We start from the raw sequence: 21,327 nt of genomic DNA, 5'->3' as shown, positions 1-21,327 counted from the left end.
GACCCTTGAGGTCACAGAGCAGTCCCCCTCTCAACCTGAGAAATTCATGTGTGTGTGTTGCATGGTTTCTTCACCGTTTTCTTAGTTTAATGTTGCAGCCAGCTCTTTTAAACCCAGCTTGCCTCGCCAGCCCAGCCAGCTGGCAGGAATTATTGTTACCAAGAATAGGGATTGTTGCTTTGACTACATCTGACCATTGGAATCAGAAACTTTTGGACCTGGTTTGTAGAAGGAGTTTGGAAAGGTTTGGAGATGCAGTGTCAAGAAGCCCTTAGAATTCTGAAGGTAGAGTTTAGTGGACGATTCTGTGAGATCAGAAGACCAGAATCTTGACTGAAATACTGATAGTAAAGACGATGCTCATGAGGTTTAGAACTCTGTTGGAATTGGAATAGAGGCATTTCTAGCAAAGAACTTGTCTATATTTTGTTTGTGTACTGAGATTTTGTGTGAGGCTGAGCATAAAGATGATGGACTAATTAATTTGGAAAAGGAAATTTCAAGGTAGCACAGCATTCAGACAATGCCTTGGGCATTTCTGGCTGCTCTTAGCCAGATTTATTATGGAAATTGAGAGCAAAGAGCAGAGTGGAAAGATTTACAGACTTATAGTTTGACCAGAAATGCATCAAATGTGAAATGGGGGCTGAGGAAGGGGTGTTTGCTGAGGACATTAGGACCATTAAAAGAAGCCAAATACTTTGCAGGAGGACTACAGTAAGAAAGATGGCTTGAGGGCTGGGGATGTGGCTCAAGCGGTAGCGCACTCGCCAGGCATGCGTGCGGCCCATGTTGGATCCTCAGCACCACATTGTTAGAGTCTGTAAACAAGTCAGGATGGCACCTGGCATTTTGCCAGGGAAATATTAGAGTCTGTAAACAAATCTGGATGGTGCCTGGCAAAATGCCAGAGGGAGTGGTTTATGAAGTAACAAAAGCGAGCCATTAAGTGTGGAGATTCCTTATTGGTTGACTGCTGTATCTATTTTATGTTAATTAGATAAGCTGTGTGGAATGTATAAATACCTCTGTTCCTCTGTTGTCCTACAATAAACGGTTCCCATTCCTGCTGTATCAACATACACAAGTTGTTCTTCACCACCCCTACCCACCCCCCGGTTATTTTGCTGCAGCCGGACTGCGGCACCACATACAAACAAAGATGTTGTGTCCGCCGAACACTAAAAAATAAACATTAAAAATTCTCTCTCCCTCTCTCTCTTCTCTCTCTCTCTCTCTCTCTCAAAAAAAAAAAAAAAAAGAAAGAAAGAAAAGAAAGATGGCTTGAGAGCATCTCTGGAATCAGCAAGACCCTACTCCTCACAGGCTCAAGGCTATAAAAGTATAATTCTTTCTTTTGAGAATAGAACTCCTGGGTGCTCTGCTTTCACTGGGCAATCTAGCAGGTTGTTTCTCAGGATTTATTTCACCTTGTTCAGCCCTCCAAGCAGTCAGAGGCCACTGCCACCATGGTCCAGGAGGACCTAGTTCCTACTGAAGTCAGTAGCAGACATGACATTGACCACTTGGTGGTGGCTTTGTAGCAGTGCAGAATGGAAGAAGTGTGGGGTCATGGAGGCTCCCACCAAGGCTTCAAAGGAAGACCTGTGTGGCAGGGTTGGAGTGCTTGCAGAAATTCTTTAAGTAGGCAATGGATGAAGCTATAAGAATGAGCTGAAGTACCATGGAGAACCTGGATGTCAGGAATATGGATAGCCTGCCAAGGAAAGCCACTTGGAATAAGCAGAGCCATCCAGTAGTGGCTATATGAACTGCAGCCTGAAAGACCATAGAGGTGGGGCTGCATTAGCTCTTGGGAGCTCTCAACATGCCACCATGTGCCTTGGATATCAGATTTGGAACTACAGGATTTAATGTATAGTGGGCAAGCATTCAACCATTGAGCTGTGTCCTTAGCTCCTACTTTCATTTGAGTACTTGTGTGGTATGTTTTTCCTCATGTGTTTACTTTTCATCCATATATGTTTATATTGAAAGTGAACTTTTTGTAGTGAATATATAGTTGTATTTTATTTTCTAACTACATTTGCTGTCTGATATTTCTTACATCCTGCCATGTCTGTTCTAGGGCATCCTTTGCCACTTGAAATTGTGTATGCCTTTGGTATACCCTGTAGCATTTTCTTTGTAGCCTGGCATGTTATGCCAAGTAAGAGGAGCTGTAGGAATCATTTTAGCTATGTGGTAAGGTGTAAGAGGCTGTTTTAGTCTACACAGATTACAGTAATAAAATAACCTAGAGTGGGCAATTTATAAACAATATGAATTTATTGCTCACTGTTCTGGAATCTTCAGGGTCCAAGAGCCCCAGTAGAGTGGATGTGTGGTGAGGGCCTTTTCTTTATAGATAGCCCAGGTGTGTAACAGCTGGCAGAAGTTGTGAAAAAGCTACCTTAGTTTTCTTATCAGGGTATTAATCTTGTTTAGTGGTGCTGTACCTTCATGAATTCATCCGCTTCCAAAAGCCCCACCTCTGATAACTGCTACAGTGAGGATTAGGTTTCAACATATGAGTTTTGGGAAGACACAAACATTTACACCATATTAAAGGGCTCTGTAGCCAGATGTGGTGGCACATGCCTGTAATCCCAGTGGTTCAGGAGGCTGAGGCAGGAGGATCACAAGTTCAACGCCAGCTTCAACAACTTAGTGAGACCCTGTCTCTAAATCAATAAATAAGATAAAGAGGACTAGGGATATTGCTCAGTGGTTAATCTCAGTGTCTTCTCCTTACTTTTATATTCAAGAAGATTTATTGATTTTTTTTTTTTTCTTTTTAGTCTCTTAAGTTCTTTACTTGGTTTAAGAATGGAAAGCTGTCTTTCAGATTTCCATTACTGAGAAAAAATTTCCTGAGGTCATCAACTTAAAAGGAGGAAAGGTTTATTTTGGCTCATAATTTAGGAGGTTGCAGTCCATGGTGAATTCACCTCATTACTTTCGGGCCTGTGGCAAATGGCAGTGGAAGCTAGCCAGGATGCTGGACAGGCCAAGGTCCCAGTGTCCCCTACAAGTGCAGGACTCTGATACTCTAACTTCTACATATTAAGCCTCACCTCTTAATGATTCTACCACTCCTTATAATTTGAGCCTTTCACACATGGGTATTTGGAGTACATTGCAAACTAAAGCAACTTTCAGGCTCTTTACATATAGGGCTGGATGCTAGGATGGTATTTTTTTATCGTGTCATCTGAATGTCTATGCAGACAACCTAAAGAATTTATCCTTGTAGAAGTATATATATGATAAATTATATTAGTAGTGTCCTTAATGTTGAATTCCCCTCTATTCATGGGATAAAATCAAATTCTTTCATTCTTTACACTTTTATTTCTCTGCTTTTATCAGCATATATTAGTTTCCTTGGATCCTTTTCCTGTTACTTTTCTTCTTCTTCAGTCTCTTACATTGTCTTCAAGCCATTTTCTTCACTCTGATGACTTCAAGCAATAGTTAAATTGTATCACTTTCTAAATTTTTAATATTCAGCTTGCTTCTCTCCTGGACTCTCCAGAATCATATGTTTGTAATTGCCTTTTGGACATTCCACATCTGGGACTTTAGGATTTCAGATATGATGTGTTCAGGTATGTGTTACTTTTGCCATTATGTTCTTATGTTTTCTAAATTCTCTTTATAGCACCAGTATCTAACTAGCAGCATGCATGCAGGAAGCCTAGAAATATAAGATCTGTTTTAATCTTCTGCTCAGCAAGTTAGTACTAAATTCTGTTCCTGTCTTTTCTTTTTTGTCTTTTTGGATTACTTATTCAGTGTTCCTACTTCTCTATTTTCTGATGGTGGTTTTCATGTAGTCCCATCATGTCTCATTCTGGTTTCTTCCCTTTGACTCTTCATTAACCCTTTCCAATTCTTTTTGTAAATTAAAAAAAAATTTTTGTAGATGTACAGAATGCCTTTATTTCATTTATTCATTTATTTATTTGTTTATTTTTATGTGGTGCTGAGGATCAAATGCAGTGCCTCACACATGTTAGGCAAGCACTCTGCCACTGAGCTACAGCCCTGGCCTCCAATATTTTTTTAGGGAATGACTACTGGAATGTAGAACTTCTTAGTTAACTGACCTAATCTTCTAAGACCTCACTGTTTACACCCTGTGGTTTGGAAAGTGGCAGTGCTCAGCCTGGAGTGAACATAAACACGCCTTTGGCATACAGGAAGGAAATATTGGGATGCCTCTCTACATGCTTTTAATTTGTAAGTAATTATAAACAATGTTGCTTAAAGTTGGAATCTTTTCAGTATTTAAGTGTAGAATCACCCACTCCATAATCTCTTCTTTCAGTGTTGTGTTTGTGTCGTCATGATCCAGATTCCTTCACCTGCATTCAGCCAGGTGTGTGGTGTTTGTGTGCTGGTGACTGGATTCCTGCTGTCATGAGAACACATGGTTGATACACGGCAGAGCTTAAATGTTTTTGGTTTTTCAATGAGGGGCAGTCTTTTATAGTACAAAATGGAACTTTATTCTCCTTCCTCAATTCATCTACATGGAAGTTGTGTTTGGTTCATCAAAGAAATTATTGTGGGTATTTATTCTTGTGTTTTCTTCATACTAAATAATAAGTGTTTTGAACAAGCAAAATTATATTCACACTTTAATCCCTAGCAACAAGGTTGATTTTCAGATCCAGAAGGTAAGCTTGATAATAGCATTAGTAACTAATTAATAAAATGATGCATGACTTTAATCTTAACTACTTAGAAGGCTGTGGCTGAAGGATCATAAGTTCCAGCCAGCATGTACAACTTATCAAGACCCTATCTCATAGTGAAATGAACAGGGCTGGGTTTGTATCTCAGTGGTAGAGTGCTTGCCTAATATGTATAATGCCATGAGTACAATTCCTGGTGGTAAAGATAAATAAGTATTTAATCAAAAGGGCAGGATAGTGTATCATTTTTCTTTTCCCTGCCATGTAGAGTACAAAGCAAGCTGCATTCTATGTAAAATTCACATAACCCTTACCCCACAGCACACCCAAAAGCCAGAACTTCCAAATTCTAACTCTTTAGACTAGGACTGATGATTTGAGAAATATGCTGTTACAAGTACTAGTGTCATTTGAGGATGTGGCTGTGGATTTCACCTGGGAGGAGTGGCAGGATCTGGATGATACTCTGAGGACTCTGCACTGGGACCCGATGTTGGAGACCTACAGTTCCCTGATGTCACTGGGTGAGTGAAACTCTGCACTTATTCTCAGAAGCAAGCCCTTTCTATAGTAAACACATGAACACTTGTAGGATTTAATGCTGTTTAGATGGAAGATTCCAGTCTATGAAGAATTGATTGTGTTCCCATCTCTAAAAGGCTTACATAGGCTTCTTAGTTGCCTAGCCCCTGAAGTTGAGCTGTTGAAATTCTTCAAAGAACCTGCCTTAATAGTTTGGTAAAGTCCCAAGTTATTTGCCATTAACAGGACCTTGCATCACCAAACCTGAAGTGAACCTGGAGCAAGGAGCAGAGCCGTGGATGGGAGAACTCCCAAATGAGAGCATCAGTGAGTGCATATTGGGCTGGGAGGTCCTGAAGAGGAGAGCCAGGAGATGTTGGCCATGTTGTGCTGTCTTCACAAGCATTCCCCTAGGTCCAGGACATGAGAACAGCTATTCTATATACATAAGACATGTGAAATATAATCACTAAGGAGGACTCTCACGTATATTCCTACCTTCAATTTTGCTGAATATTTTCTTACATTTACATCAAATCTAGTCTCTTAGACACTTCTTAGACATTTTTCTTTGATTTCTACTTTTTCTGATTCTCTGTTATCTCTTATCCTTCATTCTCATGTACTTTTTTTGCTGTCAGACATTTCTTCATAAATTTCTTTATGCATCAAGCACATCCTAATGGAGCATATTTTTACTACCATTGATTTTATATTTGTACCTATGACAGCAATGATGGTGATTCTGTGCTTCTCATAGAATTTATTTATGATAATATTTAAATGAGAATTTCCTGTGTATTGAGTAGGCAGTTAAGAACTGTGAAGAATATTTAACCAGAGTGAGACAGAAACAGGAAATGTTATAATTTAAAAAGGATGGTGAGAGAAGACAGCCTTAGGATGATTTTTTTTTGTTCATTGGTTGATTTGTTTTTATGGGGCTGGGCATAAAACCCAGGTCCTTGTGTATACTCGTCAAGCACTTTTCAATTAGATTATATTTTTAGGGGAATTATTAATGTTTACACTGGTATTGTTTCAGTTACTGGTTTTGAAATTTTACAGAAAAAAACATAGGTTGATATAAAAAAAAGATCTAGATTTGCAAGCAGACCTCAGTCTTGGAAATGTAAATTTGGAAATTGATAGTGTAAATTGGTAAAGTTATTCTTAGAAATTCAACAAAGGATTTCATAAAGAAAATGAGAGAAGTCAGAGTCACATATGTGAACCAGGATATCAGAAATCGTCAAAGTGAGGATCCAGTATATGAGCATGGAAAGGGGTGGTCTTGGACTTGGGGAAAAGTCAGGAAATTCTGGCCTGAAGCACAACAGAACCAAGGGTTTTACATTGAGCTGGCATTTTGGGGAGTAGAATTTGAATTTAGCATTTCCCTTTTCTCTTTGTGGCTAGTATTCTAAAACAACATACACAATGAGAAATGTACAGAAGACTCCACTTTGCATAAAATTAGCAAAACTGCTAACACTGCAGTGCATGAGATTATATTCCTCAAAAGCAGTGGATTATCAACCAATTGGTACATGTCCCAGGAATAGTAGGGAAAATGCCAGGGCTGTTAATCTCAGAAAGAACCAGAAAAACACTTTCCAGAGATTGTGGGCACCAAAGGTGAGTGTTCAGGGTGGGGCTCTGAAGCTTCCTGTACTTGTTTTGGTTCTGAGAACTGGAGGAAGCCAGGTTAAATTAGAAATTGTCAGAAAGCTGTCCTTTTCTAAAGTGTAAAACAATTTTATATTTAGAAAACTCCCATATACTTATAGTCTTTCCCCAGGGAAAAATGAAAACTAAATGAACAAAACACTTTCCATTACCCATGTTCCTTCTCTAGGGAACAGTCATTTGACCTGATTCACCCTACAAGGAGCTGGTCATGGAAATTCTTGCCACCTTCAAAACAGAATAATGAGAAGAATCTCAGTGGGAGACAATTGTTATAAAAAAAAAGTGGGGATAAAGAACAGGGTATGGCAGGGTATAAGCACTCAAGGAAGAATTATTGCAAGAAGTAGCTGAATATTTTAACCAAATGTCTGTCTCTTCATGAAATAAACATAGAAAAACAGTTGTGCACTAGAAAAACTACCAGTGTAATTTATTAAATGAAGTCAGTAGGAAGAGAATGCAAAACCAATATTTGTTATGTATTTCATAAAATTTTACGCCGATAGGATATGCTCGTACATATACATGAGCATTCCATAGAAATTTTTAAGCCAGGTGTGGTGACACTTGTCTTTAGTAACTCCAGCCTCTTGAGAATCTGAGGCTGGATGATCACAAGATTGAGACCAGCCTGGGAACTTGGTGGGACCCTCTCAAAAACATGAAGGGCTACAGATGTGGCCCAGTAGAAGAGTGCTTGCCTACTATGCATGAAGCCTTGGGTTCAATCCCAGCTGTCACATGAAAAAAAAGAAATGTTCATATGTAGTTCATAGGTGTGTTCTTTTTTTTCCTCTCATTTTAGATGTGAAGAAAATGGATGATTTAATTGAGACTAACCAGGGAAGACAAGATAGCCATTTCTGGCAAGATGTAATGAACACCAACAACATGTTAACGGAGAAAAGAGATGGATTAGGAAACACTTTTTCTTTGATCCCAAATTGTATTTCCGATTTGATTCTAAATAATGGAAAGCCTGAAGAGTTTAATATATGTCAGAACTCTCATCTCTCTATTGAGCCTGAGGAGATGCATCCTGGAGAGAAATCTGGTGATGACTATAACATAACTGGGGAATTCCTCAGATGTCCTGAACATTTTGATCAGCATCCCAAGATTCACCTTTGGAAGCAGAATTTTGAATATAGTGGAGAAAATTTTGAATACAGTGGAGAAGGGAAAGTTTTCAACAAAGAGGCAGCCATACTGAAAAAGAGTGTTCAGATTGGAGAGACTTCTGGTAACCATAATGAATATGGGAACAACCATAATGAGTCGGCTCTTATTGACAAGGAAGGAAGGAAGATTTTTTATCAAGAGTGTACTCTCAAACAAAATCAGCAAATACAAACAGAGATGACATCCTGTGACGGTCTTGAATGTGAGAAAAACTTCATTAGCAAATTAGATTTTCCAGTACATCTGGGGATACATACAGGGCAAAGATCCTACTCATGTGACCAGTGTGAGAAATCCTTCAACTATAGGTCAGCCCTTACAGTCCATTGGAAAACTCACACAGGTGAGAATCCTTACAAATGTACTGAATATGTTCAATCATTTTACCAAAAATCCCACCTCAGAAACCCTCAGAGAATTGACACAGGGGAGAAACTTTATGAATGTACTCAGTATGGAACAACTTACAGCCGGGAGTCAAACCCCACACTAAATGAGGCTGTCGACATTATGGTGAAACTCTATGAATGTAATCAATGTGGAAAAACTTTTCACCAGAAATCACACCTCAATCGACATGAGAAAATCCACACTGGGGAGAAACCCCATGAATGTAATCAATGTGGAAAAACCTTTGGCCAGAAGTCCAACCTCAGGAATCATCAGAGAATTCACACAGGAGAGAGACCCTATGAATGTAAGCAGTGTAGACAAACCTTTTGCTGGAAGTCACAATTGACATATCACGAGGCTGTCCACACTGGGGAGAAACACTATCAGTGTAAGCAGTGTGGGAAAACCTTTTATCAGGAGTCAGGTCTCAGGAAACATCATCGAAGAATTCACACTGGGCTACCACCCTATGAATGTAATGAATGTGGAAAAACCTTTGGCCAGAAGTTCAATCTCAGGAAGCATCAAAGACTTCATATGGGGGAGAGGCCCTACAAATGTAATCAGTGTGGAAAAACCTTTTATTGGAAGTCACAACTGAGTCAACATGAGGCTAGAGAGAAACACTATGAGTGTAAGCAGTGTGGAACAACCTTTTATCAGAAGTCAGATTTCAGGAAACATGAAAGAATTCACATTAGGGAACCACCCTATGAATGTAACGAATGTGGAAAAACCTTTAGCCAGAAGTTCAGTCTCAGGAAGCATCAAAGACTTCATACAGGGGAGAGGCCCTACAAATGTAATCAGTGTGGAAAAACCTTTTGTTGGAAGTCACAACTGAGTCAACATGAGGTTGTCCACACTGGAGAGAAACACTATGAGTGTAAGCAGTGTGGGAAAATCTTTTCCCGAAAGTCCAGTCTCAGAAAACATCAGAAAATTCACACAAGTGAGAAGTCCTATGAATGTAATGAACGTGAGAAAACTTTTACCAGAAGTCCTACCTCAGGAAACATCAAAGAATTCACACAGGGGAGAAGCCTTATGAATGTAATCAATGTGGAAATCCCTTTTCCCACAAGTCAGACCCCAGGAAGCATCCAAGAATTCACACTGGGGAAGAACCCTATGAATGTAATGAATGTGGAAAAGCCTTTGCCCAGAAGTCAGACCTCAGGATACATTAGAGAATTCACACAGGAGAGAAACCCTATGAATGTAATCAATGTGGGAAAACTTTGGTAGGAAGTCACAGCTGACTGGGAAGAAACCCTATTGATGTAAGCAATGTGAGAAGACCTTTTGCTGAAAGTGTAAGCAATGTTTTCTTAAACCAAAAGAAAACATCAGAGAACTCAGAAGTGAGGAACCCTTTGAATGTAGTGAATGTTGAGAATCTTTTACTAGAACTACAACCTCAGGAAGCATCAGACAGCTCTCACAGGGAGAGAAACCCTAAACACCAACAACATGTTAACGGAGAAAAGAGTTGGGTTAGGAAACACTTTTTGTTTGATCCCATATTGTATTTCAGATTTGATTATAAATAATGGAAAGTATTCACGAATGTGAAAAATGTGGAAAATCCTTTGCCAGAAGTGAGGAATGTGGAAAATCTTTTGCCAGAAGTGAGGGCTCAGAATGCATCAGGTATTCTTCCTGGAGAAACCAAATGAATGTAAAGATTATAGGAGAATGGGCTGGGGTTGTGGCTCAGTGGTAGAGCACTTGCCTAGCATGTGTGAGGTACTGGGTTCGATCTTCAGCACCATGTAAAAATAAATAAAAAAAAGTAAAAAAACAAAATTATAGAAGGCTGGCATGGTGGCGCAAGCCTGTAATCCTAGCGATTCGGAAGGCTGAGGCAGGAAGATTGCAAGTTCAAAGCCAGCCACAGCAACTTAGCAAGGCTCTAAGCAACTTAGTGAGGCCCTGTCTCTAAATAAAATATTTTTTAAAAAATGGGGCTGGGGATGTGGCTCAGTGGTTGAGCATCCCAGAGTTCAATCCCCAGTACAAAAAAAAAAAAAAAAAAGAAGTTTCTACTGTGTCATCCTTCACTAAATATGAGATAATCCACACAGGGCAGAAACAATTATCAACATATTCAGTGTTGAAGACCTGTTATCAGAGGTTAGTCCTCAGAAAGCATCAAAGAATTCACAGTGGGAAGAAGAGTATGAATATAATCAGTGTGGAAATTTTTTTTTACCAGAAGCAGACCTCAGTAGGCATCAGTGAACTCACAAAGTAGAAAAAATCTTATATGGCATAAACATACTACTTGTCCTCCAAAACTATTTTCTCTGGGACACAGCCTGCGTTTCTCAGGTTTTCATATGGTCACTATCATCAGTTAACTGAGCTCTTCCTGGGGAATATGGAAAAAAAGAACATTACTTTAAAACCTGCCAACATAAGAACAACCATTCAGTTATCTTAGATTTTTCTTTTTTTAAAAAAAATTTTTAAATGTTGATGTTAAGAGACATCCAAGCTCCACTGTAGTTCTCATTCCAACTTTTTAAGGCATTGGCTGGCAACAAAATCTCAAATAGAACTTAGAGTACTTACAGAACAGGCCACAATTCCAGCTGCTTTGCCTGGTTCTGAGGCTACAATTGATGCCATCATTTCCTACTAAAGACATTGCAGTTTTTTTTTAACATTTTTTATTTTTTGGAAGTGGTTGGAAACAATACCTTTTTTTTTTAATGTGATGCTGAGGATTGAATCCAGGGCCTCACATGTGCTAGACGAGCGCTCTACCGCTGAGCCACAATCCCAGCCCCAACAATTTTTAACTTTTAATTGATGTTATATTTTTTAGCATTCTAATTTTTCCTACTTCAGGAACATGCTAATGATGTTTAAATAGGCATCAGTGAACTCACAAAGTGGAAAAAATCCCAAGTGCACTCTCTGAGGCATTGAGGAATATATAAAGAGAAAAGATTAAAGAAATTGAAATGCTACATTACAAAATATTCACTTGTTTAGCAGTAAAAAGGAATGAAAAGATATGGGATAAATTGAAAACAATAATGGCAGACAGATCCAACAGTATCTAGAATAACTGTGTAAATGGATTAAGGAATATATCAAAAAGCAGCGATATTCAGATTTAATTAGAAAACAAAATACAACTATATATGAGTAACTCAGAGTTACAAACAAAAGCAAACAGTTGAAAATGAAGCTATGTATACAGACACCAGAAAAATTACTAAAATAGCTTTATTAGTACTAGAGATGGATTTTAAAGTAGAGATCCAAGGACATTTTATATTGATAAAAATATCACTCAGTAACATAGAGGAAATACCAACATATATTTAGCAATTAGTTCTTTTCCTCTTCAAGGTGGTGTCTGGAGACACTGAGAATGGTCTAGCATTTGACATACTGTAGACATTTCTACAGTACAGCCTCTAAGTAGGCTGTCCCAAAACCCTAGAAACAGTTTGCCTTTACACCAAGGAGGTTGGGAAAGCACCAAAATCTGCATGTGTTGTATACCCAGGGAGACTAATAGGGTGTTGTGTAGTAAAAAGTAACATTCTTAGGAGGTTGTCTAAAATGAAAAAAAAAAAAAAAAAGGCCCATGGTTCCATCTGTGCTAAATGTGTTTGTGACAGGATTAAGCATATTTACCTTCTTGAGGAGTAGAAAATTGTGAAAGTGTCAAAGGTTCAAGCATAGTCAGAAAGCTTAATGAAAAAATGAAACTTGAGTCATAAAGACTTGTTCTGTGGAAAAAATACATATATGTGCCCAATAATATATCACAGAACTATGTCAAACAAATGGAAGAAGAAATGTAAAATTGAAGAATTCTGGTTAGAGCCTTCAGGACCTTATTTTCAATACAGGTTGGATGTGTGTGTGTGTGTGTGTGTGTGTGTGTGTGTGTGAATTAGAACTTAAGCCAAGGGGTGCTTAACCACTGAACCACATCCCCAACCCTTTTTATTTTTTTTAGAGACAGGGTGTCACTAATTTGCTGAGGCTGGGTTTGAACTTGCAATCTCCTGCCTTTCAAAAAGGGAGACATGAAGCCTAATTCCTGATGCAATTCAGCGAGTTGTGTGTCCACATGAAGCCCAATTTCAGATTATTAGTGGTGTCTTCCACTGAAATTAAACCCATGACTTGGCTAAATGCTCTGAAATGAGTGATAGAACCTCTCCCAGAACACATATCTGACAGTACTTGTCTCCATAATAAAATAAAAAACTTTATAAGTGTGCATCACGTGGGAGATCAGCATCATTCTTAAAGTCAAAAGGAGCTATCCCAGAATGATTTTGAGAATTCTATATCTGTTCCCAATCATTGCTAGCAGTTCAAGAACTACATATCCACTGTTAAAATTTATCATTGCATCAATTATGTATATAGCTGAATAACAACAACATACAAGTTCATATAAATCAAAAACAAAATCAGCAAGCTTATTTCCCTACTTCTCAGTATTATTCTACTGTGAAAATGAATTAATTTAGCAGAGAGTTTAGAAAATAGTATAAACAGTTATTTTTTCAATATTTACTAATCCTATAATGACAATCTTTGTCAAAATTATTTTTGCAAAGTGCTCACATAACATTTGTTACTCCTTTTGTCTAAGATTACCTATGGAGTCAGGGATATAGCTCTGTGGTTTTAAAGTACCTGCTTAGCATGCAAGAGGACCTGGGCTCTATCTCTAACATAAAAAGAAAGGAAAAAAAGAAACAAACCTGTTTGCTTAGTTTAGTGGCTTTCATGCCACTGTGTTTATCAAATGAAATGTGTGGTTGTCTCCAGATGTTGGATTTTCTCTGTATATTATACATATGTCTTTATTAAGTCTTTTGAAAGAGTAACAATTTAAAAATTACATGTGAGCTCAGAAATAGTACCAAGGAGTATATATGCCCATCAGTAGATAAAACTATGTATAGAATGAACTACTCCTGTCAAAAAGATATGGCCTTTTTGTAAAATAATTCAAAAATTGCACATAGCATACTATTTTAAAATGATTTAAATCTTAAACTTTCTGTCCCACACCGAAAGCTTTTAAATCAAAGATGATGTTTTAGATATATATTATATTTACAGCATCTTGTACAATTCACATGAATGCTCTAGATATTTTTATGGAATAAATGAATTTATAAGAAATAATAAGCTTTGTGGCACTGCATTCACTAATAAGGAGGGTCAGTGTGGTATAGATGAATTCTAGATAGGGCAGAGGGGTGGAAGGGAAAAGGAGGGGGCAGGGGATTAGCAAGGATGGTGGAATGCGATAGACATCATTATCCAAAGTACATGTGTGAAGACATGAATTGGTGTCAACATTTTATATACAACCAGAGATATGAAAAATTGTGCTGTATATGTGTAATAAGAATTATAATGCATTCCACTGTCATTTTTTAAAAAAAATCAATAAAAAAGATTGATCAAAGTTTTTATAAACATAATAGCTCTGGGATAAATGTAAGAGGGACTATTGGGTTTGGAAGGAGAACAGAGAAAAGGAAGAACATCTCAGATGGGTGAGTTTCTTAGTGATTCAGCAATAAGCAAGAGCAGAAAGGAATGAATTGAACAACATCAGTCATATAATTGACTGAATATGAATGCTATTTGGAAGACAGTGAAGGGGGTAGTTGGCAATTGTGCAGTAATAAAGAGTAAAATGAGTGGGACTAAATTATTCCTATTCCTGAAATTCAGACAGAAGAATTAAAACATAATTGATAGCAGGAAAATACTATGTATGCCAAGGTTGACATTAATCTGTCCATCAGTCACACAATCAATCACTTCAAGTTTGTTGTGTTCAGCACTGTGTATTTCCTGCAGATTTATCAGATTTCAATATCGAATATAGAGTTAGGGAAGAAACTAAAGACTTAAAATTTATTTTGGAAAAGATACACTGTTGAGTTCATATGGGATTCGGGATTCTGCAAAATTAACGCAAGGGTAAAAGATGTATCTATGGGAAAATTCAAGGATGAAAAATATTATACAACCTGTTTACAGATTGTCTAGCAGGCATAATGAGAGGAAAAAATGAAAGAGACTTTGACACGTGTACCACTGTAGGAGAGCACCAGCCCAGACATACGTCCTTGAGTGTAGGAACTGTGCTTGTCTTGATCTTTACTGAAATCTACATACCTGCACAGCCCTCACCATAACATAGTCACCTATAGCTATTTGTTCAGTAAATGAAAGAATAAACAAAAGGTTGGAGTACATATATTTTAGTCCGTTGGCTCTTGCTATATCCAAATACCAAACAGTAGATAATTTATAAAGTAAAATTTATTCAGCTCATGGCTGTGGAGACTGGGAGCTTTAAGGTCAAGGGCTGTATCTGTTGAAGCTGTTCTCACTTTGGGGAATTCTGTGTGGTCTCCTGGGCCAGTACAGGGAATCATAGGCAAGAGAGACACAAGTAAAAAACAACCCAGCTGGCTTTTTAACAGATGTCCTTATCTTGAGATAGTCCATTAACCCATTAATTCATGAATGGATTAAACCATTCATGAGAACAAAGTCCTCTTGATCCAATTACCTCTTGAAGGTCCCACCTGTCCCCATCTTATTTTCTAACATTGGGGATTAAACTTCAACAGGGGCTTTGGTGGGAACATTCAAGCCATAGCCATACCTATTATTTGCAATGTTCAATATTCTATACTGAAATGGGAGTAATGCCTGTATGTATATATTTATCAATATAATTTAATTCTATCATCTATGTATCTGCTTTTTTTTTTTTTTTACAGTGCTGGCAATTAAACCAAGACCTTGTGAATTCTATGCAAGTGCTCTACCACTGAGCTATACTCCCAGCACCTGTGTTCAAAATTTTCAAAATATTGATTAAAATTACCCTAAGGCTATATGTGTAAGATGCATATGAAGCAAAAATAAATTTGTTTGAATTGAGTCCCAATTATATGTCTCAGTATTCAGATATTCCAAAATCTGAAAATAATGGAAAATGTAAAATACTGCTCATCCCAAGGGTGTCAGATAAGTGATACTCAACATGTAATGAATATAACAGGCAGACAAGCAATAAGGGTACAGAAGACACAAACAGTCCAAATGGACCTGGGAAAAATGTTAGAAATGTTTCACCCATCAACAGCCGAGTATACTTCTCAAGTGCACAGAAAATTTTCCTGGGGAAACTCTATGCTAAGCCCTTAAATCAGACTATATGTAACAGGATAGAAACACAGTGTGACTCATCTCAATGGAGTAACTCTGGAAATTGATAACAGATGTTTGGGAACATTCTGGAAATGAACTCCAAAATTACCAAAGTTACAGCAAGCTAAGGAGACAGTAGAGAATTCATTGAAGTGAATAAAAAAGGAAAACAATGTTCAAAATTAATAGATGTCAACAAAAGCAGTATTTAGCAAGGAGTTTATAGACATTGAGTTGGATGAGGAAGAAGAGGAGCAGGAAGGAAGAATATAGAGTATACTGGAGAAGAGCAAAGAGTAAAATGAGCAGAAGGAAGGAAATAAAAGTTTACAGGAGCAAACAATGAAATAGATCATAGAAATGAGGAGAAAACTAAAAGGAAGCTTATAAAAAATAAAGAAAAGTGACAAAAAATTTAGCTTTAGTAACAGAAAAGACAAAACCAGCAGACTTTTTCATTTTTGTACTGGCCTTTCAAAAATAGAAGAATGCTGAAATGGTGACTCAGAGAAGTCCATGTTGTAGCAGTTCCCAAAGAGTGAATTAAACCTGTTCTGCAGCAACAAACCTAGGGAATCCTGGGGGAAAGCAGAGCAGCAATTCTGTGAGTTGAAATGAAATTCTGTGAGAGCAAATGAAAAATACTGGTTTCTCGAGTAGAAATAAAATGAATAAAGGCAAAGTTAATGGCACTGTCAGGCACACTGTTACCCAGTGGGGGGAGGGGAAGCACTACTCTAAAAAACTGAAAACCATTCTCCCACCAGGCTTTTCTTAAAACATTACTAACATATTCACAGTTGGAGCAGAGAACAAATTCAGAAAAGTTGAGCTGTGACCTGGACATGAGAAAGTCCTAGAACTCTGGCTGGAATGAAAACTGGGCACTTCCTTAGCAGAGCTGAATTGAGCCTCCCTAGTTGAGGAAGTTCAGTGGGGAAGCATCAACAGCTCAAAGGGACTCAGTCAAATTTCCTGAGTCAGCAGACTATGAACTCTTGTAGTTTACCATTATTTTCAGAAATCGCTCTTGTTGTTTTTGCTCCTTTTTCTTTTTGTCCTATATTTGGTATACGTGCTTTTTGAATATCAAGGACCAAAGAGCCACTTGGCTCTACACTTCACTGGATTAGTGGGTGACCAAACTGAGAGCAAGTCTAAGGATGGGACAGAGACTGGGACTCAATCTAAGGAGAAACAAAGACCAGTTGATCAATCTGCAAAGTGAATAACAAAAGGGCATATACATTTGACAGTTTCATCTTTGGGATAAAGAGTGTGGCTGTTGTTTGGGGCAGCACAGATCATGGCCAGGTGGAATGTCCCATCTCCCCTATCCTCAGAAGAGGCTGGAATATAGAATGGTGTTCCACACACATTTCCTCAACACAAAGACAGGGATTCTTGGAGTAAAGGGTATAGTTTAATTCAGATCAGTCTACAGGTGGAGAAGTTGAAATTGGCCAGCTTCCATTTCACACATAAACTTTCACCCCAGACACAACAACAAAGCTATTTTGAGAGTGAAACTTGTCCTTCCCATCCCCAACTCCAGGCAAGGAGGGATCTGGATTCAGCGGACACACTTACATGACAAGTTTAGGCAATTTGGGTCAGAGCCAAAAGATCTTACGGGTATGATATTTGCATATTTGAGACTTCCTCACACTTGGCAATTTCAATAATTGAAACACTAGATGCAAAATGCTATTTCATAAACTTCAGGAAGAACTAATCTGAACTTCTGTATGAAAATTATTGCATTAACAGATTGAAATAAACATACTAATTTCCTCCAGTACACAGTCATCATTTCCCATTTCAGCCCCTTTTCCTCACCCACTTTTTTCACCCCCATTTTAACCTGTTTTCCGTCCATTATTCACCCTTTTTCTTTCTTCTTTTTCTCTTCTTTCTTTTTATCCATCTTCAAATTCAGTTTGGTACACAGTTATTAATGTGTACATTTTCAGCTAGTTCTATGCTAATCCTTACCTATGTTCCTCCTAGATTAATAGTTATAGATATCATTAGTGATTACATTCACAGAGTATGTTGATATATGGTTTACTCTGTCCTTTCAAAGAAGCACTGAGGGTTGTTAACAATTGGATCACATCTCACCAGATGTGTTGAAGATAAGATATACTTCCAGCACAGGAAAGGATCCCACAGGAACAGGCATTCACCTCAACAGATGTTCAAATCTAGAACTTCTGAAACCATTAGGAAACAGGCCAACAAGACACTTCAAGAAATTTACAGCCTCCAATAACTGAACCCACAGATACTGAAGGGGATAAAGATCCAGAGAAGGACTACAAAAAGTTCATTATTAAAATGATTAATGAAGTAAAAGAAGATTTAAGGAATGAAATTAAGGGAGAAAATACAGGATGTGCAAGATCATTTCAATAAAGAGATATCAATATTAAAAAGAAAACTCCTGAAAGTAAAAAAAACCCAATAAATTAAAAACTCAAGATGGATTTTTCTGTTATAAATTCAATAGATTAGCTGGGCATGGTGGCACATGCCTATAGTCCCAGTGACTTGGGAGGCTGAGGCAGGAGTATCACAAGTGCAAGGCCAGCCTCAGCAACTTGGTCTCTTAAGTAACTTAGTGAGACACTGTCTTTTAAAAAAGACATGATGATGTGGCTCAGCATTCCTGGGTTCAATCCCCAGAATCTTTAAAATTCAATAGATTCAACTATGTAGAAAACAAGTTCAGGCTTGAAGACAGAGTATATGAGCTTGGACACTCACTCAGTAGTAAAGAAAACCAAAACTAAAACCATGCTCAGAATACAGAAAAGCTTTGGGAAAACATTAGGAGACCAAATATAAGTCATTAGAATTGAAGAGGGCATCAAGATACAGGCCAATGGCATGAATAATGTTTTCAGTGAAATAATAGCAGAAAAGTGTCCAAACCTTAGGAATGAGATGGATATCCACAAACAGGATGCACACAGAACACCAAATAAATAAGATTAAATAAGACATTCTCTAAGACACTTTATAATTAAGATGCAAAAAGAATAAGCATAGAATCAGAAAAGCTTCAAGAGAAAAATATTAGGTCACATATAGAGCTAAACCAATAAGGAAAACCTCTAGTTTCTAAACAGACTCTAAAATCCATTAGGGCTTGTAACAAGATATTCCAAGCCCAGAACAAAATAATTGTCAGCCAAGATTGCTATATCCAGCAAAGCTATCCTTGAGAATTGAATCAGAAATAAAAACTTTCCAAGATACATATCAAGTAAAAGAGTTCATGCTAGGTACATGTCTATAGTCCCAGTGGCTTGGGAGGCTAAGGCAAGAGGATTGCAACTTTAAAGCTAGCCTCACAATTCAGTGAGGCCCTAAGGAGGAGGAAGAAGAAGGAGGAGGAGGAGGAGGAGGGGGAGGGGGAGGGAGAGGGGGAGGGGGAGGGAGGCTGGGAATGTGGCTCAGTGGTTGAACACCTCTGGGTTCCCTGGTATCAAATAAATAAATAAATTCTAAAAATGTGCATGACTACTATGGCAGCACTACAGAAAATACTTACAGAAATACTTCATACAGATGACAGGGTGATAGTGGTGATAGTGGACAGAAACAAAATAAAAACTACCCAGAGATCACAAACGGATGAAACTCACTAGAAGAACAGTTAAGCAATTAAGAATTAAATCTGAAACAAATCAAAATGGCATGAATTAGTAAATATATTTCCATAATAACTCTGAATATTAATGGTCTCAACTCTCCAATTAAATAAGACTGGCAGAGTGGAGTAGATTAAAAAACAAGACCCAACTATATGCTGTGTGCAAGAGGCTCAGCTTTTTTTTTTTTGTACCAGAGATTGAACACTTAACCACTGAGCAACACCTCCAGCCCTTTTGAAACAGGGTCTCACTAAGTTTCTCAAGGCCTTGTATATTGCTAAGGCTTGCTTTGAATTCATGATCTTTCTGCCTCAGCCTCCTGAGTCACTAGGATTACAGGCACGCACTACCACACCTGGTTCAAGAGGCTCGGCTTATAAATAAAGACATATACACACTGACAGTGAAAAGATATAAGAGGACATTCTATGCAAATAGAGTCCCCAAGCAAGCAGGACTAACTACTCATTCAAATAGCAGATGTCAAGCAAAAATTAACCAGAAGAGACAAAAGTCACTTCATACTAGTAAGGGGCATAATCTAATATATATATTAGAAATATAATGATAATAGATGTTTATGCCCCAACCACTAAAGCATCTAATTATATAAGCAAACACTGCTTGACATAAAGACTCTGAAAAACCCAAACACAGTAATACTGTGGAATTTCAATTCTAATCATCATAAAATCAACAGATACTTCAGATCTAGAAAATAATATAATAAAATGGACATAATGGACATGTACAAAATACTTTGTCCAACAATCACTATGTTTACTTTCTTCTAAGCTGCTCATAGAACCTTCTCCAAAATAGACCATATTTTAGGTCACAAAGCAAATACAAAAATCCCTTACATCTTGTCAGATCATAAAAGAATGGGATTAAAAGTTTACAGCAAGAAAAAATTATGGAAACCACATAAACACACTGGAGATTGAACAATATGGTTTTTTAAAATTATTTTTTAGTTGTAGATGAACACAATATCTTTATTTTTATGTAGTGCTGAGAATGGAACCCAGCCTCACACAAGTGCTCTACCACTGAGCTACAGCCCTTGAATAATACAGTTTTGAATGATTAATGGATCATAGAAGAAATAAGGGGAGAAGCTTCAAAACTTTTGTAATTATTTAAGAATAGTGGTACAATGTAGTAAAATCTCTGGGCCCCCAAGGTGGTTCTAAGAGGCAAGTTTATAGCATTGAGTGCCTTCATTTAAAAAATGATTACAAAGAAACAATCCGATGTTACATCATTACATCTAAAGTTTCTAGAAAATAAAAAACAAACTAATTCCAAAACCAGTTGAAGACCGTAAATAATTATGATCAGATCCAAAATTAGTGGAATAGAGAACAAAAATCAATACAAAAGACCAATGTAACAGAGTTTGTTCTTTGAAAAGATAAATGAGATTGATAATACCTTACCCAAATTAACCAAAGGAAGACCAAAATCAACAAAAACAGATGAAAAAGGAGGTGAATTCTTAATAAAATATTAGCAATACACATTCAAAAGGACATTATACACCATATCAAGGTGGTTTCATCCCAGGGATGAAAGGTTGGTTTAACACACACAAATCAATCCCAATCATGTCAATAGACACAGAGGAAGCCTTCAATAAAATTCAGCATCCATTCATGTTTAAAACACTGAAGAAACTGGATAGAAGGAACTGACCTCAACATTATAAAGACTATATACATTACAAACCCAAAGGCAGCATTTCCTACTAAATAGGGACAATCTGAAAGCATTTCCTCTAAAATCAGGAACAAGACAAGGATGTTCACTCTCACCACTCCTATTCAATATAGTATTTTAAATTCTAGCCAGAGTAATCAGGCAAGAGAAGAAAATTAAATGGATAGAATTGGAAAAGACGTCAAATTATCACTATTTGCAAATCATATGGTCCTATATTT

At 37.5% G+C, this 21,327-nt stretch overlaps 1 protein-coding gene across 1 annotated transcript; it reads left to right on the top strand.

Moving 5' to 3' along the window:
• The first annotated feature begins 5,088 nt into the window (after positions 1–5,088).
• On the top strand, positions 5,089–9,740 carry LOC143397708 (uncharacterized). Its single transcript, XM_076854108.1, has 3 exons — positions 5,089–5,227; positions 5,472–5,552; positions 7,723–9,740. The coding sequence occupies exons 1-3, from the start codon at positions 5,089–5,091 to the stop codon at positions 9,738–9,740; spliced, it is 2,238 nt and encodes a 745-aa protein (XP_076710223.1).
• Positions 9,741–21,327: the final 11,587 nt, after the last annotated feature.

The sequence above is a fragment of the Callospermophilus lateralis genome, chromosome 1 (genome assembly GCF_048772815.1).
Source record: "Callospermophilus lateralis isolate mCalLat2 chromosome 1, mCalLat2.hap1, whole genome shotgun sequence".
Lineage (NCBI taxonomy): Eukaryota > Metazoa > Chordata > Mammalia > Rodentia > Sciuridae > Callospermophilus > Callospermophilus lateralis.
The sequence above is the reverse complement of the archived record's forward strand: the minus strand, read 5'-3'. Positions and strand labels throughout refer to the sequence as shown.

Excerpts from the sequence above, each read along its gene's own strand:
- LOC143397708 (XM_076854108.1), top strand. The coding sequence starts at position 5,089 with ATGCTGTTACAAGTACTAGTGTCATTTGAGGATGTGGCTGTGGATTTC. Across the intron at positions 5,228-5,471 it reads CAGTTCCCTGATGTCACTGG|GACCTTGCATCACCAAACCT; the intron begins GTGAGTGAAACT and ends TGCCATTAACAG. Across the intron at positions 5,553-7,722 it reads ACTCCCAAATGAGAGCATCA|ATGTGAAGAAAATGGATGAT; the intron begins GTGAGTGCATAT and ends CTCTCATTTTAG.